Source organism: Abramis brama (genome assembly GCF_963993115.1).
Source record: "Abramis brama genome assembly, chromosome: 23".
Classification (NCBI taxonomy): domain Eukaryota; kingdom Metazoa; phylum Chordata; class Actinopteri; order Cypriniformes; family Leuciscidae; genus Abramis; species Abramis brama.
Genome location: NC_139985.1, coordinates 21,144,556 through 21,171,476, shown reverse-complemented (window position 1 = coordinate 21,171,476; position 26,921 = coordinate 21,144,556). Strand labels below are relative to the sequence as shown.

Below are 26,921 nucleotides of genomic sequence, written 5' to 3'. Positions count from 1 at the left end.
ACGTATGTTTCTACTTCATTTAATGGAGTTGGGACGAGCTATTTACAGATTTTTTTTGAGGAATTCATCTTACCTGGATGACGTGGCTAGGGCAATGACCATGGCTTGCAGAAGTCCTCTGATGTATGTGAAAGGATTTTTCCGTGTCAGAATAAAATAGAAGAGTGGAAGCAAGATGAGGCCATGTACAAACAGGCCTGCCAGGACCGTCACCCCATACCAGCCCAGTTTCTTCCCAAGTGTGGAGGGATCGCTCATGTCCAGGATTTTGCCAGCCACGAGGAAGATGATACCAAAAGGAAAATACCTGTTGAAAAATGCAGAGAAGTTAAACAGTCTGGTAGGAATTAGTTGAATGATTCTCAAGAATGTGAATTTTTAAATGCCCATCATGTTGATGACTATGAAAATACCATTTGCAAACCTTTTACTTCTGTAATGTGATATTTTAAGAAAAACAGGATATTCAATTATTTTTTTATTTTTTTTCACGAGGGAGCGATTTGACCGCTGATTTTGGCTAACGTTATAGACTCGCTGTTTTTGCTTATGCTGAATCGTCTTTAGCATACGATACATTCATTACAAATGTAACTAAGTTAAACGTGTATTTAAACTACACTTCACCTTCAGAGGCTCTGGGGCAGCTCAGGCTCAGTACTGCAGACAGATGCACTGTGCAGCCTGCCCAGGCTGCCCTGTGCCCTGCTGCCACTGGTGAAATTTCGCGGGGGTCGCTGCCGTGCTGGTGATGGGTGAAACCATTGTGAGGGGGAGGGGATTCTAAATCTGCGATTTCTGTTTGAGAGGAATTTGGTGCGGGTCTCCTTGCCTTCAACGTGTAGGCTATGAACATAAAATATACTTAAAAAATATAATGTGATTTATAAACAAAGACTGTATCCCAGGGGTGGCAGCTGCCACCCTTTGCCACCCCTGCTTCATTTATATAGCGAATTTAACAATATGGATTGTTTCAAAGCTTCTTTACAGTGCAGGGTTTCCCATACATTCATTAATTTGTGGCGGCCCGCCACAATATCAACGCTTACCGCCACGGATTGATTCAGATTTTTTAACTATTTGATATGGGTAAAATTGTATTTAATTGTAGAGCTGCATGCTGCTTGCTCCCTCTCTCACTCTCACAAATTGACAACGGAGGCACGACTAGCCCCCCTCTGGTCTCTTACCGCACGATCTGAATCCAAACATGAGCATGCGTTTGTTAGAGAGGACGGATTGTTGCCGGTGCTTAATGCTTATTCCCCCAGCGAAGATTCCAGAATCAATCCGGGATTTGAATGGTTAGTAATGAACACTGTTGCTCAACATAACTCTGAGAAGTTAGTCTATGTTAAGAGCTGTCGCGTTTCCATTACAGATTCACGCAAAACTTTTGCGATTTTTTTTCTAAATATCGATAAACAACTATTGCGAAATGACGGCGTTTCCATTAACCGATGTTATGCGACTAAAACGTAATTTTTTCCTCTCGCGATCAGTCATTCCAAAAATCATGGCAACGGACGTTGGTAGGTTTATCACAGCCACCAGACTAGACATTATTAGGGGCCAAGCACCGAAGGTGCGGAGGCACCTATTGTATCTGTTCCATTTCTTATTATTATTCTTCCGCCATGGGAGTCTATGGCAGCCCATAGAACCGATTGCGGGAAAGTTGTTTTGGTTTGACATTCTGATAGAGGACAGTCCCAACATTAAATACTCCAATTTTGGTGTTTCTAAGTCATTCCCTCTAGCGCCACCACCTGTCCAAAGTTTCACTTTTATTTTGCTAATAACTTTTGAACGTAAGGCCAATCAACAAAATTCTTTTTTCCTCTGATTCCTGAGCTCATGCTGATTCAATTGCACCCTATGACTTCATTTTCCGTAATAAAAATATGGCCGCCATTTTGAATCATTCGAAAAAGCTACTTTTTCGAACTCATCCTAGACGGTTTGTCCGATTTGCACAAAAATTGAACCAGATCATCTTCAGGCAGTGCTGACAAAAAGTTATGGAATTCAAATTGATTCGTCAAACCGTTTTCAATAAACGCACGAACAAATTTTACGTAGCGCTTGCGAAAACAGTCGTAGGGCTGTATCTCCGCAATGCTTTATCGGATTCAGACCAAACTTGGTACATGTCATCACAAGCATGACCTGAGGCAACATGCTGCGTTTCGGCGCAGCGCCACCTACTGGTCCGGAGATATGAAAAATGGCTATTTTTGCTTATAACTTCTGAACAGTTTGTCCAAAATTCATAAAATTGGTCTCGTTACATTCAGGGTAACATGCCGATTCGAATGATATCCAATTTTACCATATCGCCCATTTTGACTGTCGGCCATTTTGAATTTTGTGCTAAAATGCTGTATTTTAAGAATGCATGAACGAATTGTTACGAAACTTGGTATGGGTCATCAGCACGATGTCCTGAAGGAGCGTGAGAAGTTTCGAAACAGCGCCACCTAGTGGTGAATTTTTTTCCCAAATGCTTATAACTTTGGGTGTGATCGAATTATTTTCACGAAACTCATCTCATTCGACTCCTGAATCATTGCCGAGTCCAACTATACCAAACATGCTAGGTTTCGCCTTACGGTTTGTGTAGCGTTGTGATTTAGCGCTTAAAAAACATTAGGCGATATCTTTGAAACCGTTTGTCAGATCGAGACGAAACCACCGTCAGAAGTTTGGAATCATAGCTTGTTATCTAATTGCCAATGCCCAAATGCGAAAATATTGATAATAAGGGGTAGTAAAATTCAATCAAATCATGTGTCAGTCATTTTTTACGTGTTTTTCCATATAAATGTCTATAACTCTGAAGTGAATTGAGATATTTTCACCAAAATTGACACACATATGTATGGGCTCACTCTGAGGACACATAACAAAAATTGTGGGACTGAGCCTCTTGGTGGCGCTATAATAGAACAAAACATGAAATTCCCATTGACTTCAATACAGTTTTGTGAAATAAAATGCTATACTAAACAAATGCATTGGTGTAATATTATGAAACTCAGAATGTGCCTTCAGCACCATCCCCTGAAGGTACTCAAAATATTTCGAAACAGCGCCACCTAGTGGTAAAAAGTTATAACAAAATTTCCAAAAAGGCTAATAACTTTTGAATAAATCTGGCTATTGAAATGCCACTGGTCTTAATAGATTCCTTGGGTCAAGCCGAGAACATAGATACCAAGTTTTCCTTATTTGGCCGAACTTCCTGTCCGCCATCTTGATTTTCAGTCAAAACCTACTTTTTCGAACTCCTCCTAGACCGTTTGTCTGATTTTCACCAAAATCGAATCGTATCATCTCCAGGCCGACTAAAAGTTATGGATTTCGTGTCGATAGACGAAACCGTTTTCGTATAGCGCAGCAGCAAAGTTGAGGCATGATGCTAATAGCACTATTCAGGCTTTATCTCTGCAATGCCTTGACATATTAACACCAAACTTTGTATGTGTCATTGTCACTTCACTCTGACCACATCACATCAGTTGTGTAACTGCGCCACCTATTGGTCGAAAGTGATAATCCATAAAATCATATTTTTAATTATTGTTTCTATGATTTTTCAGGCATTTTGCATAAAATCCTCTTTAAAGTCTTTAATTGCTCATTGTTGCAGTTGGTCTGACACTTTCAGCAATGTTGGCATGTCTTGTCGTCTTATTCTGCTTGGCCCCGGTAATTGCTGCTTGCAGCTATATTTATTATTATTATCTCCAGGTTCAGGTTGGTGTGTGTTGGTTTTTGTCCACCTTAATCTCCAGGTTTGTGTGTGTGTGTGTGAGTCTGTGTGTGTCCACCTCCAGGTCCAGTTTGGTGTGTGTGTGAGCCTGTGTGTGTCTGTGTTTGAGTCTGTGTGTGTGAGTCTTTTTGAATGTGTGAGTGTGTGAGCCTGTGTTTGAGTGTGTGAGCCTGTGTTTGAGTGTGTTTGTGAGTCTGTGTGTGTCCACCTCCAGGTCCAGTTTGGTGTGTGTGTGAGCCTGTGTGTGTCTGTGTTTGAGTCTGTGTGTGTGAGTCTTTTTGAATGTGTGAGCCTGTGTCTGAGTGTGTGTCTGTGTTTGAATCTGTGTGTGTGAGTCTTTTTGAATGTGTGAGTGTGTGAGCCTGTGTTTGAGTGTGTTTGTGAGTTTGAGTGTGTGTGTGTGTGTGTGTGTGTGTGTCTGTGTGTCTGTGTCTGTGTGTGTGTGTGTGTGTGTGTGTGTGTCCATCTCCAGGTCCAGGTTTGTGTGAGTGTGTCCATCTCCAGGTTTGTGTGTGTGTGTGTGTGTGTGTTAACAAGAAGTCTGTGGAGCAGTCATATCATAGAAAGTGTAGCAATGGCATAGCAATGTAGCAATAGCAATGTCTTTAAGTTATCTGACACTAAGTGTTGGCAATGGAAATGTGTACTTGTCACTAAAAATATATGATATATTTATGATATATACTTTATATATATATATATATATAGATAGATATATGATATATTTAACTTAATCCCCGGTTCGAAGGTGCAAACGATTATCCATTATCTCTGCGCAAACCTCAAAAACGCAAACCCGCGAAAACACAGATGTCGCACACATGCGCATTACGTGTTCAGTCCAAAGGTAGGCGCGTTTGAATGTATATGTGCGCAGGCGTGTAGTCCTTCTTTACAAATCAACCCCCAATAAACTACTTGTTTGGCCTTAAAAATGTATAATACAGAATTACAGAGTGTGCTCGTTGTACCACCGCATTGGACTATTTTCTTTAATCTTCTTTAAGCGCAACGGAGCAACTGTGTCTAAAGTGCTGGAAAAGAGAGTTAAAAGTTTCTGTCGCAATATCGAGTTCTTCTAAGCTATCTGGGATGCTGAGATGATGAAACTGATCAGGAAGATTATTAATAAGCAAACTTTAGTGGCAGAAGTGATAGGTGTAACATATTTGTAACATGGATTCGGCTTTGCAGTCTTGGCTAAATTAAGTTTACATGAGACTAGATAATGATCTGAGATGTCATCGCTCTGCTGCAGAATTTCAACGGCATCAACATTGATTCCATGTGACAATATTAGATCTAAAGTATGATTATGACGAGTAGGTCCTGTCACGTGTTGTCTAACTCCAATAGAGTTCAGAATGTCTTTAAATGCCAATCCCAATGCATCTTTTTCATTATCTACATGTATATTAAAGGGCCTCTATTATGGATTTTTGAAAATGACCTTCCATGTAGTGTGTAACAGCTCTAAGTGAATGAAAACATCCTGCAAAGTTTTAAATCGTCTCGGGTTACTGGTGTAACCTGTGTTCTCTGAATAGGGAACGAGACGCTGTGTAGCTTAAGACGCAGTGGGAACTCCCTCTGGGTGTGCTGATTGTCTGAAGCCCATATAGAATCACGGCAATTCATTGGCTGATGGCGTGGGCGCCGCCTCGACACTCTTACATCGTCATATTACATTGGCGCGCGTGCCATCTGCTCCTCAGATTTCTCTGCCGAAAAAGGAAGCTTGTCGGCAGCGCGAGGAGCTTGGCAGCGAACGCAGTGTCTCGTTCCCTATTCAGAGAACATAGGTTACACCAGTAACCCGAGACGTTCTCTTTCATAGGTTCACTCAACGCTGCGTAGCTTAAGACACAGTGGGAACGAAATACCAAACTTGCCAAGCTAAGCGCTGCCGCAACTAGTATAATGACCAGATAACTTACATGACTGTTTCAAGCAGACAAAACATGGGAACCTGGAGCCATGTCGAGATCCAAACTATAGAATCTGACAAAAGTGTGCAGAGAAGACCAACCTGCCGCCACACAAATGTCTTCCAGGAGGGCCCCTCTAAAAAGTGCTTGAGAGGAAGCCACACTTCTGGTGGAATGTGCCATGATGCTAAGAGGTGAAGGCATATGCCAGTGAAATAGCCTCTGTAACCCAATGGGAAATTATCTGCTTCGATGCGGCAAGCCCGTGGCGGCCAGCACCAAAACATACCAAGAGCTGGCTAGATTTTCTCCAACCGCTAGTGCGATCTACATAGAACTTCAACGCTCGGACAGGGCAGAGCAAATGAAGCTTCCCGTCCTCCTCAGAAACAAAAGGAGGAGGATGGAAAGAGTGAAGGTTGACAATCTGAGAACGAAATGATGTGGACAATACTTTGGGCACATATCCTGGCCTTGGTCTTAAAGTCACCTTGACCAGACCAGGAGCGAAGTCCATGCATGTCTTGCTGACAGAAAGAGCTTGCAAATCCCCAACCCGCTTCAAAGAAGTCAAAGCTAAAAAAAAGAGTAACCTTGAGAGCCAGAAGCTGACTCCAAGGGTTCAAAGGGAGTGACAGGTCACAAGAGGAAATTCCAGGGGAGCATGCTGGTTTCAGGCGCCTAACCCCGCGCATAAATGTTGAGACTAGCCTTAGTTTACCCAGGGGGGTCTCATCCAACTCTCTATGGGCTGCAATAGCAGCAACGTATACTCTCAGAGTGGTAGCGGCCGCTCCAGAAGCAAACTTCTCCTGTAGGAACTCAAGCACTGAACCCACTGGGCAGCTGACTGGATCCACAGCGTGTGTTGAACACCATGACTCAAAAACCCTCCACTTGGAGGAATACAGCCTTCTCGTGGAAAGGGCTATCGCACTCGCAATGGTCTCCTGGACATCAGTGGGAAGACCAAAGCTCTAAGCTAGCGGCCTCTGATTAGCTTCCAAATGTCGGGGCGAGGGTGCCATATCCTGCCCTGAAGCTGGGATAGTAGATCCTCCCTGACTGGAATCTCCAAGGGAGGGGATTCCAGAAGAGGAACCAGCTCTGAGAACCACGGCTGGGACGGCCAGAATGGGGCTACAAGTAGGAGACGGGATCCGCTCTCCCTCACCCTGGACAGAACCGCCTGGATCAATTTGACGGGCGGGAATGCATAAAGTTTCTGCATCGGCCATGGCTGGGCGAATGCATCTATTCCCAATGCTGCTGGGGGGCTCAGGGAGAACCAAAGTGGGCATTGGGACGACTCCTGAGATGCAAAGAGGTCCACTTCCGCTTTTCCGAGCACGTCCCAAATCAATGGCTACTGTTTGACGGTTCAGCATCCACTCCCCTGACCTGAGCTTCTGCCTCGACAGAAAATCTGCTGTGAGGTTCAAGATCCCGGGGACATGGACTGCCCTCAGTGAAAGGAACTTGTCCTCAGCCCACAGGAGGAGGTGGCGTGCATGTCTGTATAGGGTGCTCGACCGTGAGCCCCCCTGCCAGTTTACATGGGACACTACCGCCATATTGTCTGTTCTGACAATGACATGGTGCCCTTCAAGAAAAGGGAGAAAGTGTAGAAGGGCCAGGGAAACAGCTCTCACCTCCAAGCTGTTTATGTGCCAAGAGAGAGTCTCCCCAGTCCAGACCCCGCATGCTGGCCTGCTCTCGAAAACCGTGCCCCAGCCGGTCAGAGAGGCATCCGTCGTAATCATTTAGCGACGGAAAATAGCGCCCATGCTGACCCCTTTCTGAAGGAAGAGGGGGTCCCGCCAGACTGAAAGGGCACGGGAGCAACTGCGCGACGCCTTCAACAGGTGAAGAGCCAGTCCTGTCGACCGTGCCCCTGAGAGCTTCATCCACCACAGAAAAGGTCTCATGTGGAGCAACCCTAGGTGTAGCACAGGGGAGGCTGTGGCCATGAGACCCAGAGGCCTGCGGCAAGTGCCCACAGAAACACGATGGCCGACCCTGAAGTGGGCCAAACATGTCACAAGACTGGAAATCCGAGCAGGAGCCAAACGGGCCTGCATCAGAACGGAATCCAGGCGAAACCCTAAGAAAACTGTGCATTGAGCTGGGGTGAGAACACTCTTCTCGGTGTTTAACCTCAAGCCGAGATACTGAATGTGACGAAGGACAATGTCCCTGTGGTGGGTCACCAATTCCCTGGAGCGAGCTAAAAGGAGCCAATTGCCCAGACAGTTGAGTATACAAATGCCCTGGAGCCGCAACGGGGCAAGAGCAGCATCCATACACTTTGTGAACGTCCTCGGTGCTAGAGCGAGACCAAAGGGAAGGACCCTGTACTGGTAAGCCTTTCCTCCAAAGGCGAATCTGAGGAACCTCCTGTGTGGCCGTACAACCTGAATATGGAACTATGCATCCTTCAGGTCTACTGTCATGAACCAGTCCCCCGCACGAATTTGAGATATGATAGCTTTCAGCATCAACATGTTGAATTTTCCTTTGTAAAGGGAGAAATTCAGTCGGCAGAGGTCTAGTATAGGTCGCAGACCGCCGCCCTTCTTCGGGACCAGGAAGTAACGGCTGAAGAAGCCTTGCTCGACTTCCTTTAAAGGAACCTCTTCTATCGCTCCCTTGAGGAGAAGTGACGAAATTTCCTGCTGTAGTACAGAAGCCTCTGAGGCGCCGTCGACTACAGTCGGAAATACCCCATTGAAGCAAGGGGGGGTGCGACAGAACTGAAGCGTGTAGCCGAGCTGGACTGTGCGGAGGATCCAAGGCGATACCCCTGGCAGACGCCTCCATTATTGAAAGAAATGTGATAGAAGGAGCGGAGTGTTGCAATGCAGAGGACATACCTGTGTTAGGGTGTCGAGCTGAATCTTGTGGGGCGGCGTGGTCGACCGTGAAGGAGAGCACCTGGCGTCCTGACACGCAGTGGGAGGTACCACTGCCTGGATCGGTACCGCAGGGTCTGCCTGCTCCTGAAGAAAACTGAACGTGTCTCCGAGGATGCGAGCGGCAGGTATCTACAGTATCTGCATTCTACAGTCGCCATTCATCATGTTTACTGTGGTGAGCAGGGCGCGGGAGAACGGCGCGAGGCCGGTGGCGTCATTACTGAGACGCACCGGTCTCGCATCTCTCACGGAGGAGCGGGAATTTTCTTAGCAATGTTAAAATGCACATCAACCGATCACTTGTTTAGTGTTCATGTAAACACTACATTCAGATTCACCAATCGGAATGAATTCAGCTAGATTGAAACAAAAGGTGTGCATGTAAACAATGAATGGCGACCGCAGAAAGCAAAAGCCGAATCCCGGACATTTTGGACGATCTCGACGGCTGGACATGTCCGGGAAAAAGAGGATGGCATTGGAAATCAAACGCACTAGCACTGATCTGTGATAGGTCTGTTAGCGCATTAGGTCCAACCCCCTATGGGCGGGTTTGAAAGGGTGGGAACTAGTGCTTGTAGTCTCAACAGAAATCCCCCCCTCTTACACTTCCTCCGACAATGACGCAAAATTACGATTTTTGCGTCATTGTGGGAGGAAGTGTAAGAGGTAAATACGTATTTCTCCCGTCTCAGGGGAAAATGAGAGAGTGTTGCACGACCATTCAATAGTATGACTGGGTTTCTAACAATGCAAAGCTTAATGCAAATGGGTGGAGTGTTCCTTTAAAAATCTTTTGTTAGATGACTGTGACTCGTGGGGCTCGTCAGGCCAGTCAATGGCAAGCTTCTCTGTAGCGCGCAAAAGCACATCAATAAGCTCCGTGTAGGCCACAGTAGGCTGTGCTTCCTGGCCGCTAGGCTAAAACAGGCCCGAAATCCTCAGAGTCGGACACTGCAGTGTAAATCACATCCTCCAGCCCAAAAGAAACCGTCTCGCGCGCTTCCGGGCTAGGGTGTAAATGACGCCGGGCGCGTGCTCGGGAGAGAAAGGGCGAGTCCCGTCTGCTCATACTCCATACCCTCGAGCTCTACATCCGAACCCCAGCTCGCGGATCCCCGCGAGGCCTCGGCGGTCTCGGGAGCACGACGAGGGGGGGCTGATGACTCCTTCTCAAAAACCACAAACTTTTGAGGAGTAGATTGTCACAAAATTTACATTTTGACAAACCTAGAACAGCCGCATGTGAAAAACCCAAACATTTAACACACTTACTGTTAGGTTCTTCACTCGCAATAAAGAGAGCGCATGGCGCCAGGCAACGACGAAACTCCACCGCAAGGAGAACTGAGTTCCACTATTCGCAGTCACTGAAGTGCAGATGAAGAATGCTGATGCTAAAATCTGAATATGTGGGCCAGAAAAACCAAGAACGAAGGGCTAGAATGGCCGCTTCATGAAGGCAGAGAAATCTGAGGAGCAGATGGCGCGCGCACCAATATAATATGACGACGTAAGAGCATCGAGGCGGGCTTCAGACAATCGGCTCACCCAGAGGGCGTTCCCACTGCGTCTTAGCCTACGCAGCGTTGAGTGAACCTATGAAAGAGAACTGAAAGTGCACCGTATATAAAGTCTTTCTTGTCTTTGAAAAGTAAGAGTCGACTCTGAGTCAATGAAATTAATTGTTTTTCAAACGAGTCATAAGCCGTTTCGTTGTGACGTCAACACGCAACATTAGCATATTGCCCGCACACTTATTGCGCGCACAGACACCAGGGAAAACTTGAACCTCAAACCAGCAGCTGATTCCTGTGGATACTGGATAGCATCATGTCGAGAAAACGCTGTGCTCTACAATGTGAAGGTAAAGCCAGTTTTTTTTTTTCACTGCCCAAGGACGAGCATGTGAAGAATCAGTGGTTAAAGTGCATCTTTATCCACGATATCACAGCAGTATAATCCTAAACTTTTGCTGTGTTCCCTTTGTTTTACTGACGACTTCTTCCGAAATATTGGAGTTCAATGCAGGATTCGCAAACCGCTTACTCTTGAAAGATGGTGTTCAAAATACTTAGTTTTGAGTTTTATATTGTGTAGGTCTCCTGCTAACTGGCTAACTCACATTATTACTGTCTAACTGAAATACTTCTGCTAATCAGCTGTGGGCCACTATTACCTAAAACTGTGTCTATTAATGCAGATTGTCTGTTGTTCTCACTAGTTTGAGTAAAGATTAAGCATGGAGCAAGATTTGTTTTACCAATGTTTATGTTACATCAGTCATTCATGCTAGAGCTCGGCTAATGTATTGCATAACTTACATGGACTGTTATTGATACAGTTTCCACGTGTTCACCGCAATATATTAGAAAAATATTCGGTAAATAAATTAGTACAAGTAAAATAATCGGTTGATTGACATGCACTTGTTAATGCTGATGCTGAGGAATTACAGTTGCAACATCTCATGTACCTCAAACTGAGTAACGTTAGTGTATCACTGAGAAACGTCCTGCTTGAGTTGTCCTTGCGATGGAGGTTCGGGTTCAATAACTAGTTTTTCCAATGAATGTTTCATCATAGGACTCGCGCTCGCATTGATATGGTAAAATTGACGTCATTGTTCGTTACTGTGTTTAGTTTAGGGAACCTCAGGACCAGGACATGCAGAGCTGACATTGTTATGGCAATGGGAGTTTTTGTTTTCGACGCGCTGTACACGGTAAACCAATCACAACAATCAGAGCAGAGTAGCTCGTGGAAAGGAGGGATTTAGAGAGATTGATTCATTTGACGAGTCATTTGAGAATCATTGAAAATCTGGTGATGTGCAAATGTATATTATGAGAAAATTAAACAGTTTTTTGACCTTTGATGCATGTAAACCTATTGTAGGAGACTCCAAAACAACATTAGGAAACTTTAAAATAGCATAATAGGGTCCCTTTAAAATTACCAACAATTACGACTTTATCTGCAGCCAGTACTAACTCTGATAGAAAGTCAGCAAATTCTTTGATAAAGTCTGTATGGTGCCCTGGTGGCCTGTATATACACTCACCTAAAGGATTATTAGGAACACCTGTTCAATTTCTCATTAATGCAATTATCTAATCAACCAATCACATGGCAGTTGCTTCAATGCATTTAGGGGTGTGGTCCTGGTCAAGACAATCTCTTGAACTCCAAACTGAATGTCAGAATGGGAAAGAAAGGTGATTTAAGCAATTTTGAGCATGGCATGGTTGTTGGTGCCAGACGGGCCGGTCTGAGTATTTCACAATCTGCTCAGTTACTGGGATTTTCACGCACAACCATTTCTAGGGTTTACAAAGAATGGTGTGAAAAGGGAAAAACATCCAGTATGTGGCAGTCCTGTGGGTGAAAATGCCTTGTTGATGCTAGAGGTCAGAGGAGAATGGGCCGACTGATTCAAGCTGATAGAAGAGCAACTTTGACTGAAATAACCACTCGTTACAACCAAGGTATGCAGCAAAGCATTTGTGAAGCCACAACACGCACAACCTTGAGGCGGATGGGCTACAACAGCAGATGACCCCACCGGGTACCACTCATCTCCACTACAAATAGGAAAAAGAGGCTACAATTTGCACGAGCTCACCAAAATTGGACAGTTGAAGACTGGAAAAATGTTGCCTGGTCTGATGAGTCTCGATTTCTGTTGAGACATTCAGATGGTAGAGTCAGAATTTGGCGTAAACAGAATGAGAAAATGGATCCATCATGCCTTGTTACCACTGTGCAGGCTGGTGGTGTAATGGTGTGGGGGATGTTTTCTTGGCACACTTTAGGCCCCTTAGTGCCAATTGGGCATCGTTTAAATGCCACGGCCTACCTGAGCATTGTTTCTGACCATGTCCATCCCTTTATGACCACCATGTACCCATCCTCTGATGGCTACTTCCAGCAGGATAATGCACCATGTCACAAAGCTCGACTCATTTCAAATTGGTTTCTTGAACATGACAATGAGTTCACTGTACTAAAATGGCCCCCACAGTCACCAGATCTCAACCCAATAGAGCATCTTTGGGATGTGGTGGAACGGGAGCTTCTTGCCCTGGATGTGCATCCCACAAATCTCCATCAACTGCAAGATGCTATCCTATCAATATGGGCCAACATTTCTAAAGAATGCTTTCAGCACCTTGTTGAATCAATGCCACGTAGAATTAAAGCAGTTCTGAAGGCGAAAGGGGGTCAAACACAGTATTAGTATGGTGTTCCTAATAATCCTTTAGGTGAGTGTAGTAGCCAGTACAAATCTAATACGTGGTTTATCATTCACACTATATATTGTTATATTAAGCACCAACACTTCAAAAGAATTTTATTTGAAACTAGACTTCTTAGTAATTCTGAAAATATTATTATAAATTACAGCAACACCTCCCAGCGAGGTTCATGTTTATAACCGTAATCTTGGGGGGTGGACTTATTTAAAGTAATGTAATCGTTTAGTTTTAGCCAGGTTTCTGTCAAACACATAGATTATAGTCTGTAATCATATCATTAACAATAAGTGCTTTTGAAGTAAGGGATTGAATATTCAGCAACCCAAGCTTTATCATTTGCTCATTTGTATTATATCTGTTTGTTTATTTGTTGAACATCAATTATATTTTTACCCTTAGATGAGTTTTGAAGTTTTTTGTATTTCCTAATTCGGGCAACAGACACAGTCTCTATATGATGATATCTAGGTGAAAGAGGCTCTATGTGATGGGATTTATCTGACCTCGGTGACGTGAGACAGCTAGCAGACGGTCGGTTTAGCCAGTCTGTCTGCTTCCTGACCTGAGCCCCAGTTCATGTTTGAGCTCTAAGACTATGTGTCATATTACTAGAGAGAAGAGCAGCACCATCCTAGGAGGGATGAATACCATCTCTTTTCGACAGGTCAGGTCTGCCCCAAAAACTGAAGTGAAAAAAAAAAAGCAGTGATCTCGTCATTGCAACTCGATTTCTGCACACTAACGAATGCTTTCATCATAACTAACAGTGCAAATACAATGTAAATAAGAGATTCGTTGACTATACCGGGAGTTTTGGCAAAAGTCCAGAATTCAGTCACTGATAAACTTGCTGTTTGATTGACAGCTCCAGCGATTGTAGAAGGAGCATACTTTGATCACTTTCAATATATAATTTAATAACAGTTTACATAATAGATTATTTTCATCCTACTAAGAGAAACAATGTGAAGTTGATTTAGTCACCACTGGTTTGATTTACTGACACATAGACAAGACCATCTGACTGTACACAAATCATTAAATATAAAAAAATCACTGGTCACAGATCAGGCATTAGAATTAGCACGGTTACTTGCATGTTGTGGTATTACTGTCGAGTCCATATCGTAAAAGTCTTTTTGCAAAGCCTGTGCCGAAATTGCGACTGATTTACCAAAGAATCCACAGTAAAATGTACAGAATACAAATAATGCTCAACTGAGACATTCACATTGTTAAAAACAAATAACTACATTCCTAGCTTTAGAATCTTTTGGAAGGTAATGTTATTTTTAGTCACGCTTCTCTACTCTTCATCTCACTAACATGCCAGTGGGCGGGGCCAACGTTGCAACTATGTAGTAGACGTTCATTTTCTTTTGTTGCGACGGTCTTTTACCTATCTATAAAAAGCACATTCCACAAAGAGTCATTCGCTGGGCTTGGTCACAATAAAAGCTGTTTATGGACTAACAAGGAAGTTTTCAGTTCTGAAACTTACAGGATATTCTCATAGTATGATGACATCTTATATGTCAAAAGCTCAAAACCTCTGCTTTCTTTCTTACCATACAGCAGTATTAATGATCTTCATCACACATTCATTGATGCACTGGCAAACGTTCACCAGAGGAGCTCCCCGTTCGCCCATTTTACCAAGTAAGAGACCTAAATGAAAAGCCCTTTGTTATATTTATGCTTTTAATCATGATTTTACTAAATGAAGATACTTTATTAGGTGAAGTCAGATGTTTTACCCATTGTGGCTGAGAAAATAACAATGCCAAGTACATTCATCTGCTGACTGCTGCCTGGACGGGTCTTATACTGGATGTCTGGAGCTGGCGTAAGTTCCAACAGCACCGTTCGACCCTTTGGATTGTCGTCATCTGGCATCAAGTAAACAAAATTTGGGCGTCCAGTGTTCACTGGTGTTTTTAAGATGGGAATAAGGTCTGTCTTATACTGAAACAACAAAAATAGGTTTTACATTTTCATAAGAAAATGTGAGTGATGTTCATTGTACAATCATTGGTATAACAATTTTGTAAATATTCTAGGTGATATATAATTTAGCCACATGTAAATATTCTAGGATTTTGTAAATATTCATTTTTTTAACACCTTGCAATACGGTTGCTAGGGAGTTGCTAGGCAATTGCATACTGGCTCAAGTAAAAACAAAAAAACAATAAGCCACATGATTTGAGGTCAAAGGCTGTATATATATACCAAAACAGTTCACTCATATTGCTATGAATGGGAGAAAGTGGTACGCAATTTGGTTGAACGAGAGAAAGTGGTACGCAATTTGGTAGAAAACGTCCCGCCTAAATAAAAAAGCCAGTCATCAGTTTGTAAAGTAATCGCATTGCTGCAGCTGAATCTCTGGTTAGGACTAGGCACTTAGGACTGCACAGGCGCATTGGCTGGAAAAACCTTGAATGCACACTTACAAGTGCTATTTAAAAATAAGAAATAACATTTATGGAACAGTTCATGTTCATGTAGTAGGTCTTTTTATGCACAAAATAGCTGTTTGGAGACATTGCAAATATGGCCACCAAGTGAACATCTCGGTTACGTTTGTAACCCTCGTTCCCTGAAGGAGGGAGCGGAGACGTACGTAAATGTACCGACGTATTGGGATCACGTCAGAGAGCCCCAATCGTCTTTGAGTATAAACAGAACGAGCAAATGCACATTGCCTTGTGAGATTTGAATCTCGCACTCCGGCCCGCAGCGCAGGTATAAATAGGAAGCGGATGCAAGCACCAGTTGTTTTTCCACTGAGGAGCTGAGCAGGAGCCTGGCATCAGTGGTGGTCCAGCAATGGTGGCGACGGGACGTACGTCTCCTTTCCCTCCTTCAGGGAAAGAGGGTTACATACGTAACGAGACGTTCCCTTTCAGTCGGGACGTTCGACGTACATAGACATACTGACGTATTGGGATCTCGTAAAACGCCACCTATTGCTGCTCCCTTCCAGCGCCCAGCATAAGAAGATGGTAAGGAGACCCCACCTCGTTTGAGGTATAGGAGTCTCGACCTCAGAATGCCCAAATTGCTGAATGCCCAGACACGTGATGCAGTGTTCGTGACAGTCAGCTTGCACCAGGGAATGATCACATCCAGAAACACACGGTAATATGACATCTTGAAAAAGACGCAGTCACACCTGTGTTTGCTCTTTCAGGAATTAGCTCTCTCAGTGCAGCCCGCACAGTGAAGCACTCACTCAACTGATATTAAAACAGTGACCTCGTAGAAGACGCCCTCGAACCAACCAATGCTGTGAAAACAGCAGTTGAGAGCTGTGAGCTCGCGACCACCGCTGCACACGCCGTAACACCAACACTGCTGGAGAGGCTTCTTCACAAAGAACACTCAACACACTCGTTGACTGTATTCACCACTCTCAGAGAATGCATATAAATTTTTATAAAGATTTGTTCGGCTCCGAAGCGAAAGACAACTGGTGCTTGCATCTGCTTCCTATTTATACCCGCGCTGCAGGGCGAAGCGTGAGATGCAAATCTTGCACGCCAATGTGCATTGGCTCATTCTGTTTACACTCGAAGATGATTGGGGCTCTCTGACGTGATCCCAATATGTCGGTACGTCTACGTACGCCGATTGTGACAGACTGAAAGGGAACTGGCTTTTCTTGAAAGAGACTTTGGTATTGTTCATGTTCGCAGTACACACACAGTATATTTTTAAGCTCACTTGTCAAATAAGTGGCATTTAATGTGGTAAAGTGTTTACTCACCTGCTGGAACGTGGCTTCAATGAGATTGGAGGGTATCATATTCCTGAGGATACAAAATATGATGCCAATTCATTAATTCATTCACATTATGAATATTTAGGACATGAATCCCCTATGATATGTCATACACTGCAGATTTAAGCACCAGCTATAATTAAGTGTGGCAGCCAAGACTAACAGCAGCTCACTGTGTCCATGGGCAGAAGGGGGTGGGGGATGGGAGGGTCCTCCTCCTCTTACTTTGTACAGATTACTAAAAATATCCTAATCACCCCGCTGCTTTAATAGGATTGCACTGTATGGGATGGCCTAGACTCCCCAGACATGGACAATTCTTTCCAATGAATGAAAATAGCAGTGACTCATCAAAATGAGCAGTTTACCCCAAAAGCTTATCATTTTAGCAATTAAAAAGCTAATATTAAAGGGATAGTTCACCCAAAAATGAAAATACTGGCAAGATTTAATCTCATGCCATTCCAAACCTGTGTGACTTTTTTATTCTGTATAAAAACACCATAACAGTGGTACATGTGATTTGTGTGTTATATAAATAGCACAGTGATTTTATATGTATATTATAATATTTTCTTCTGAAGTCATACAATAGATTTTGTGAAGAAAAGACTATCATTGTTGAATTTCAACACAACAAAACATTTAGACACAACACACAATTCATATGAACTCCTTTTATAATATTTTTATGGTGTCTTTGTGTAATTTTTGAAGCCTGGGTGCTCCAATTCCCATTGTTTGTAATTGCATGGGAAATCTTTCTCTTTCTGTGTCACATAGGAGAAAAAATAAGCAACACAGGTTTGAAACTATATGTTTGGGTGATATCCCTTTAAGGTATTTTCCATTTCTGAAACAGAAGAACACTATCAAACCCACCAATAAGTCCAAACATTAACCATTAATTACCCCTAAAATCAGATGGAAATAGATTGAAAAGTTTGTCCAAGCTTCTAACCCCATTTCTGTCAGGACCACTATCGTCAAATACGATTGACAATTAGCATACAGTTAGGATTGGTGGTATGGTTCTGTTCTGGGCAAGAACTCCCTGCACATCCATGCAGCCTAGCATGGATAAGAGCAGGGAGAGCAGCAGTTTTCCCCCTTAGGGTAAACAGAACAGAACCAACATGAATGTATTGCATATATCATTAATTAATTTTAATGTACAACATAATTTGAGAATTTTAGTCTGATTCAGGGGTAATCAGAATGCCAAATCCTGACTGACGAGAGGAGGAGCTGGGGATGGATGAGGGTAATAAGCTCCTGAGAAACGCGATAGCTGCTGATAATACTGAAGGAGCTTATATGTATATAGTGATAGGCGTCGTATTCCTATAGGTAGACGTGGATCCGCTGAGAGTCAACTGGTGCTAAGCTTGATATCTAAGCCTACTCCTAAAATCTGCTTGGCTGATAGGAACGTTGGTCCAAGACCAACAAAAATGTTTGCTACCTGACAAAATTTGTCATAATCCATTCTGACTGTACCTGACCAGATCCAGCAGTGCATCTGCAGATGTTATGACCTGTCCACCTCCCAGTCTGTTGCTCTCCACATCTGTCCCATAGCCAGGTTTGATAATTAGAACAAGTACAATGCCAACCACTACAGCGATGAATGTGGTCCAAAGGTAGTAGGTGACCGTTAGCACCCCCATCCTGCAGCAGGCCTTTGACTCCATTGATGACAGTCCAGACATTAAACTACAGAGAGTAAAAGCTGATATGAGGATATGTTCACACATTCTTAATGTGTGAGATTAAGAATTTTGTCTGATAGCTTTAAAATGTAATATGCAGATGTGAATAAATCAAACTCCACCTGGAGGTGATTAGGGGAAGAATCAACATTTTAAGTATCCGCATGAGCAGCTCACCAGGGAAGGAGAAATAGATTTTTGCCTGATTACGAAAACAGAGAAAGATGATATTCAGACTTTTAATCAGTAATGTGTGGGTGTATTATATATATATATATATATATATATATATATATATATATATATATATATATATATATATATATATATAGATAGATAGATAGATAGATAGATAGATAGATACAACTATATACTATAGTTCATTTATGTAAGTGATGATAGCAAGATAAAGTAAACTGTGACATATTATACCCAAAAATTCTTCATAACACAGTGGACTACCAGTAAAATTGATAAAAATTTGGGACCAAAAATGATTCAGACACTTTGACCTGACCATGTTTTGCTTAAGTGTTTTTTCCTTAATTGCTAATGCGACCTTTTTTACACCACAGACTGAACAAAATTAAGCATTGCTTGGTAATTCGTTGACCTAAATTGGTATTATCTAATTGTGTACTTAAATTTAACAGCTGACAGCTATTCAACCTAATCCATTTGTGAGACAGTCTAAGAGAAGGATGGCTAAAACCAGTGAAATATAAACTGATTTAATAACTCTTGTTCTTGTCATATTTTATTACCATTTTCTAAACTATAGTGAATAAACTGTGATAATGTGAGAAATGTTGAATTGAAGGTGTCTGAATACATTTTGGTTTGACTGTATGTATATATATATATATATATATATATATATATATATATATATATTTACAAGATGAGCGTTGCATTTGACAAGCATCTGTGAAACACTGCAAATTCAAAAAAAAAATTCCCCACTGTTTTTAAAAGAAGGCTGCATTTTATTTGTTCAAAAATACAGCAAAAACAGTATTTACAATTTAAAAGAACTGTTTTCTATTTTTATATATTTTAAAATGTAATTTGTCCCTGTGATGGCACAGCTGGACTTTTAACAGCCACTATTCCAGTCTTCACTGTCACTTGATCCTGATTTGTTGCTCAAGATACATTTCTTATGATCAATATTGAAAGCAATATATATATATATATATATATATATATATATATATATATATATATACAGTGCAATGCATAAGTGAATACACCCATGCTAAAGTTGATTAAAAAGAGGAATAAAAAATCATATTTTGGAAATTGAACTTAATGCCTTAATTTAAAAAATTAGGAAAAATCCAACCTTTTAGGGCACCAATTTTCTTTGTGAATGAATAATGTATCGTAAATAAATAAATGTTCTTCCTTAAAATACATGGTGCATAAGTGAGTACACCCCTATGTTAAATTCCCATAGAGGCAGGCAGATTTTTATTTTTAAGTATTTTTTTAATTTTTTTTTTAGGATACTATGCATCCTGATAAAGTTCCCTTGGCCTTTGGAATTAAAATAGCCCCACATCATCACATATCCTTCACCATACCTAGAGATTGGCATGGGGTACTTTCCATAAGATCATCTCTCAATGCAAATCAATCTAGCTTTTAGGCTAACTGAAATAAAACCATGCCAATCTCTAGGTATGGTGAAGGCTATGTGATGATGTGGGGCTATTTTAATTCCAAAGGCCAAGGGAACTTTATCAGGATGCATAGTATCCTAAAAAAAAAATTAAAAAAATACTTAAAAATAAAAATCTGCCTGCCTCTATGGGAATTTAACATAGGGGTGTACTCACTTATGCACCATGAACATTTATTTATTTACGATACATTATTCATTCACAAAGAAAATTGGTGTCCTTAAAGGTTGGATTTTTCCTAATTTTTTAAATTAAGGCATTAAGTTCAATTTTCAAATTATGATTTTTTATTCCTCTTTTTAGTCAACTTTAGCATGGGTGTATTCACTTATGCATTGCACTGTATATATATATATATATATATATATATATATATATATATATATATATATATATATATATATATGTGTGTGTGTATGTATACCTCTCCTTAACCTGCTGTCTGATTTGAGGTTGCTTTTATGGGGCGAGTTAATTGCCACAATATAATATTTCTTATTGGAAGTATGAGTATGTTGTTGTCTCTCTGTCTGGGATTAGATCACTAAGCACAGATGTTCTTAAGTAGCCTAGTAATTCCTAACCTTGAAACCTACATGCCTCCATCCATCACAACAAAAATCAAAAACCGACAATGTTGTTCAAATAATTTTTATCTGTGGAGTTATAATAATTTAAACAGGTAAACTCAGGGAAAAAATCAGTTAAAACCCATTTAGCCCATGTTGACAAAAAAATAATACAATATATGAAGATAAAAAATGTGTATTTGACACCATTTCATTAGCTACAGACAAACATATGTTTTGTTCTGTAACAAACCAATATGGAAACATATGTTTCCAAGATGAGCCCATCATCTGACAAGCATACTTGTCAAACATACTGTAAGTTCTACATACATTCTAAATCATAAACCTTAAAGCCATTTTCTAAAAACATGACATTAAAGCAAGAATAAATAACTTAATAATTAAGGATGGAGAGACCAATTAAAACACAACAGAATGTTTTCACCATTTCATAAATCTGATCAAAAGATAATAAAATATAGAAAAATGAATGTTGGAAGGATGTTTGACGTGTACCTAGGTTATCATGCATCACTAACAACTTTACAACAACTGCCATTCTTTTGTATAATTCTACCCTTGTGTGCATTTTCAGTGACATGTCCACAGTCATTCATTTCTCTAAAATCCTAGTTTAATAAGCCTACCTGTGTGGAGAGGGCCAGGCCCCTCAGCATGAAGCCCAGGACGCATCCTGTGATTACAGCTAGTACCGAGAGCGTCAGCAACCCGTTTCGCCTGATGTAGTCCTTCACATACTTCCTGACACTGACTGAGAAAATGGTGGCCATGCAGTCCTTTATTCTCTCCAGCGGGGTTTTAGCAGGTCCCGCCGGAGAGAAGAAGGTTACAGGCTCGGGCGGCGCCTCCTCGACATCTGCGGGTATCAGTAGCTCCTCCATGGTGAGACGCTGTGTGTAACGCAGGAGGGAAAAGCAGAGGTAACCTTTTCTAACGAGGGATTAAGCCATCATGCATCCATCCAACATCTCAAGACCACGGTTGGGAGGAATTAAGAGGCTAAGAGGATTAGGATGTAGTAATAAAATCTAACACTTCCCTGTTGACAGTGGCTCTGTGCCATTTAGATTTTTGTCATGAAGTGATGTCAAGTAACCCACACTTTGTGTTTATTTATACTGTAGTAGAAGAGAGATCAGAAAGTAGTGCATTGTGTTGTTCACAAACCTAATCCATAATGAGGCGAGGTAAATGATCTCTCTCTCTAAAGCCACAGGGAAAGTCAGCACGTGCCTTCACCTGATCTCGTTACAGATGAGAGTGTCCTAAATGAGTTTTTCCCTGGAGAATAGACTGACATAGGTAAATGAAGTTCCGAAGTCTTGAAGTTCAGTAGCCTAGGCTACTCTTGATATAGTCTGTCTTGTTGTGGTTTAACAGGATTTTCAAGGTATAACTCAACAGACCTGACCAATGGCCATCAACGCTGTGATTTATTGATAGAGCTGGATCTCAGCTCCTAGTCTTTTTTTCTCAGAAAAATCTCAACATTTACAAAAACACATATTCTCACAATTGTGACTTGAATCTTTGAATCCTTTCACTAAAAAGTTTATTCAAATTAATTCAATGATTTGTTCAGTGACCTTTTCTGCAGGTTACACCGTCAACTTGCGAGTGTCTTTTTGTGTTGAGTGATTTTGAATTAACCGGTTCGTTGAACACAGAGACTTATAATGCTTTATTAATATTTGTGTGCCTAATACAGTGGTTGGGGCTTTGGGTGCTCGAGCCCCTGCCCTATTTCAAAATTAATCAAAAGTGCCCTTCTCAAACAAATATCAATGATAATATTGTGGTCAATAAAACAAAATGCATTTGATTATATTTAACATGACAACATGTACAAAACTAAAGTAGCCTAAATTCACGTTTATTTTTACGTTTCTGTCAGTCTGAGGTGTCGTTGCTATAATGCATTGCTATGGGTTGCGTTGCGTCACTTGCGTCAAGTTGCGTGTGTCTTACTTCGGTCTTGACCGACGGGGTCAGTCTCCGTTTTCGAGGGTCTTAAAACTCCGGAGCAGTGTGTGTGGACGGCAGGCATAACCGTAGCAAAGGTTATGCGTTTTAAAATGAAAATGCACTAGTGTAAACGTAGGTATTCCACAGTCTGCTCGGAAACCGATGCTCTCGAGCCAAATATGGTTCTTTCAGTGAGTATATGGCTCCAAACCAAACAATTTTAAACTTTTTTTCAATAATAAAAGGTAGTGTGTCGATTCAATTAAAAATTCACATATCACATATTTTATAATATTACATAATTCACTGAAGCCTGTTTGTCATGTATAATACACTGACCAGTCGTCATCTGGCACAACAAGTTCAAATTTTATTGGACAATGTGCAGTGGAGCAGTAATTTTCCGGTCATTCATAAATCGTTTGAAAATTACATGGACAGAAGAATTTACATTTTTGAAGCGATCTGAATCTGCGTCGTTGAACTAATGGATGTTAATTGACTACAAAGCACTGCACAAAACCAGCACCAAAAGTAGCATTAATGGTAAGTATAGTAGTAAAGTCACTTGTATTTAGTCTATATACAATGTTTACCATTTGATGAAACTATCATAGTTTGTTAAATGAAGCCCAGGCCTATTATGTGAAGTGTAGGCTGACAACAACACACAAAATGGCCACTTTATTATTTTAACATTTTTGATCATTTTGCAGCAATAGTAATAGTACAGTACTACTACTGATCAAAAATTTGCACACACATTACTTTTTTTTTTTTTTTTAGAAGTCCCTCATGAGCATCAAGCCTGCATTTATTTGATAAAAAATACAGGAAAAAAATTATTACAATTTAAAATAATGGTTTTCTATTTTAATATACTTTTTAATATCATTTATTTCTGTGATGCAAAGCATATATATATATATATATATATATATATATATATATATATATATATATATATATATATATGTATATATATATATATATATGCCCATTTTTTTACATTTGAGCCCCTGCCCCTGAGGACCTCTCTGCACATCCCTGCTCTGAAGTGCAAATAAATTTAACAAACCATAAAACACAACAGCAAGAAAAAAAACAAAAACAAAAAAACAAACAGATAACACAACACCCAATTATAAAATGGAAAGAGTGGTATTTATTCTAAATGTTGATTTGAAAATAGTTTTGCAGTTTTGTACAGGCTAGCAACAGCAAGCTATAGATTTGAAAGCATTAGATCCTACCCTCCCTTCAGAGCAGAGTCTGCAGTGCCATGAGAGATGGCATTAAATTACCTCACACACACACACACATACACTGGGTCTAGTCTCGTCTAGAGCTCAGACTACCTCCTGTTGGTTTATCTCTTACCTACTTACCTCACTCATTCCTCTCCTTGTTCCTGTTCCTGGTCCCCAGTTCCTTGTGTCCCTCCAGTCTAGACCCCTCCAAGCAAGACCAGGAGATGTTGGGATATCGTTCAAGCAGAAGTTCTACCAGAAAGACTCGGGAGATAAAATGTAACGAAGCATACATTTATTGACAGCTCAGCAAGCATTATTATACATTTCTTTGGCGTAGGCCCCGTCCATAGTTCGTAATCCGAGGGTAGTGGATCTGCATCTCCTGCCTGAAGACGAAGGCAGGGGCGCAGCCGACCCCCCTGGAAGGTAAGGACAGGACCATCCTGGTGGTGGTGGGGAGGGTGGAGGTTGTTGTCGCGTCGGCATCTGCGAACTCAAACATGTGTAAGTACCGATCTTTTATACGAAGAGTATAAAGACGTGATTGGATAATAATTAAGGTAATAAGTGACAAAGTAATTTAGCCTTCCTGGCAGAACTTAGGCTAAACTTTCATTTATTCTTTATTGAGTACTTCGCTGAGCGTTGCTGCAGTCATCCAACAATCTGACTAACGTAACTTTACATGGTATCTTATAGGCATTCAGTGGGCAGTCCTTAGAGGTGCTGACAGTCCTTAAAAGTCTTGACCTTAAACACTGCCTTAGAGATGACCACTAAATCTAATAATCTAAAGACAATAGAGGCAATTACCCCCAACTGAGATAATGGTACCCCCCAAATTGTATAAACAACACATGGTCACGAGAACTAAGACTAGGTAAACATTCACACAGTTCAACTCTCAGTAGGAAGATCAAAGACTAACAAAACCCCTTCAAAGGAAACTATATTAAATCTAATCAGTAAATGGATGCCCTCATGTTCACCTTGAATGCCCAATACAGTATAGTTCACCTTAGTTTTTATGTGATGTTATGTAAGGAAGTAGGATCTAAAACATAAAAAACATCTAAAACTTAAATTTGTAATCCTTCACTGCAAAGGAAAAAGGATGATGTCATTCATCTATCAGTGACTTTCTAACGTGTGTGTGGTAACTTACCTTTCATCAGCCATTGTATGCTTCTCTCATTTGCCTGCCCATTGTTTCAAATAAAGCCCATCAGCTTGTTCAAATAAAGCATTTAGATTTAGAAAGCATTTTGAAACGTACACACCTGTTCAGAGTGTGATTCCCTGGCAGTGTTGCCATAGAGATGCATACACTCGAGTCTAAGGACGTGAACAACTTTGAGGAGAATGTCACGGGTTGCCATCTCTTAATTATGGTAATTACGGCATGGCGTGAACCCAGCATAAACTTAAGGTGGCTGCTGTTTGTTTGCGCCACTCTGTGACTGTGATAGGACTGAATGTTTTTGTGCCTTGAGCAGGAAAATCGCTCCCTCGAGGCACATGTGACAGAATTCATCGACCTTGCCAATCTGTCACACTTCTGTTCATTTTTCCTCGTGGGACTCAACGCATGGACAAAGGCACAGTTGTCCGGGGAGGGACCATGAGGGAGCTTTGCTGCATATGTGGAGTGGGTGCTGGCATCACTGTGGATTGTCTTTCACAGTCGGATTCAACAACACTAGCCCCACTTCTAATCCAGTGCCCAGCCAGGAACCTCCAAATGGCGAGGAACAATAGCACGAGCCCACTGAAGACAGAAAGCCCGCCATGCAGGAGCCAACGACTTACGGAATGGCTGAGTGAAACATCGCCGTGGAGCCGGAGCCCCGCAAGTCTGACCAGGTGTGCAAGCCGGCTGCATCATCCAAAGTTTGTGAGGAGTTCGGGGATGGAGAATGGAGCCCTGTCCACACTCCCGCAACTGAGAATGAGTTTCTGGCCCGTGCCTTAAACAGTTATTTTGATTATGGAGAGGAAGAACTCCTACCTCCTTTAATCCCTCCCGAGCCTGTCGGCTCCATTTTGGATGAGCTGGTCCTGCCCAGCCTCTCTCTCCTGCCTCCTCTCCAGACTTTTTACCAGAATTTAGTTTTTCGCCAGTCCCTCGCTGTCTCCTATCTGCCCCTCAGTTTCTCCTCAGCCTCCTCTCAGTGGCACAGCTACACCTGGGGCCCACTGTGAGCCAGCTTCTCCTGGTCGTGGAGAGCCCCCTGCTCTGCCCCCGACCACAGTGTCCAACATCTCCATCCCGTTGTGCCACCTCGGCCCATCACCCTGACTCCTCAGCCTGCACTCCTTCCTCCCTCAACTCCAATAGCGACCAACAAGCTTTTGTCTCCACCGGACTCCCGGACCATTGGCTCCGCCTGGCTCAGACATCACCATCACTTCACCTGGCTTAGACATCGCCATCACTTAGCCATGGACTGCCCTCTGTTCCATCCCTCTACCGGACTCTCTCATCCTCCATTAGAGCCTCCTTCATTCATTCATTTACTGGCGTGAGGTGTTGTGTCATGTCTCTGTTTGGACTTTGTTTTCTGTTTTGCACCATTTATCACAACTAGTCTATCACCATAGTTACTGATTCATTTTTCCTCACTGTCAGCTGTGTATCATTAATCACCTCGTTTGTCCGTGTATTTAAGTCCTGTGTTTTCAGTTCACCTTTGTCTGGTCTCGTTTACTTTTGGTTACATTTGCTTGCCTGTCTGGATGTACTGTACATCTGGATGTACCCTGTGAATACTATTAAATACTGTTAATACCATTCATCTTCGTCATCTTATCCTTATATGCAGCTCAACTGTGACACATACTTAGCAACAAAGCTCATTATGATTCTGAAAACCATTATTTATACAACTTTACAGTTAAAATACAGGTTCTGACAAAAACAGTTATATAAAATAATAAACCTCTGATTTTAGTCTTTTAACATTTTAAAGAAAAGGGATTGTTGTGAATTAATTAGAATATAAATGTTTAATTAATTATATTTAATAATAACAGAAACAGTTTAAAT

At 41.6% G+C, this 26,921-nt stretch overlaps 1 protein-coding gene across 4 annotated transcripts in view; it reads right to left on the bottom strand.

The window, feature by feature from the left end:
- The window catches only part of slc1a8a (solute carrier family 1 member 8a), a 54,291-nt gene extending 32,737 nt beyond the window's left edge, over positions 1-21,554 (bottom strand). For all 4 annotated transcript variants that reach the window (XM_084101461.1, XM_084101463.1, XM_084101460.1 and 1 more), the window contains exons 1-7: positions 21,284-21,554; positions 18,502-18,581; positions 18,168-18,383; positions 16,653-16,695; positions 14,638-14,845; positions 14,449-14,548; positions 74-307 (exon numbers count right to left, since the gene is read on the bottom strand). In XM_084101461.1, the coding sequence (XP_083957587.1) occupies positions 74-307; positions 14,449-14,548; positions 14,638-14,845; positions 16,653-16,695; positions 18,168-18,383; positions 18,502-18,581; positions 21,284-21,538 (1,136 nt within the window). In that variant the 5' untranslated portion in view covers positions 21,539-21,554. The remainder of the gene's footprint in view (positions 1-73; positions 308-14,448; positions 14,549-14,637; positions 14,846-16,652; positions 16,696-18,167; positions 18,384-18,501; positions 18,582-21,283) is intronic.
- Between the last annotated feature and the right edge of the window lie 5,367 nt (positions 21,555-26,921).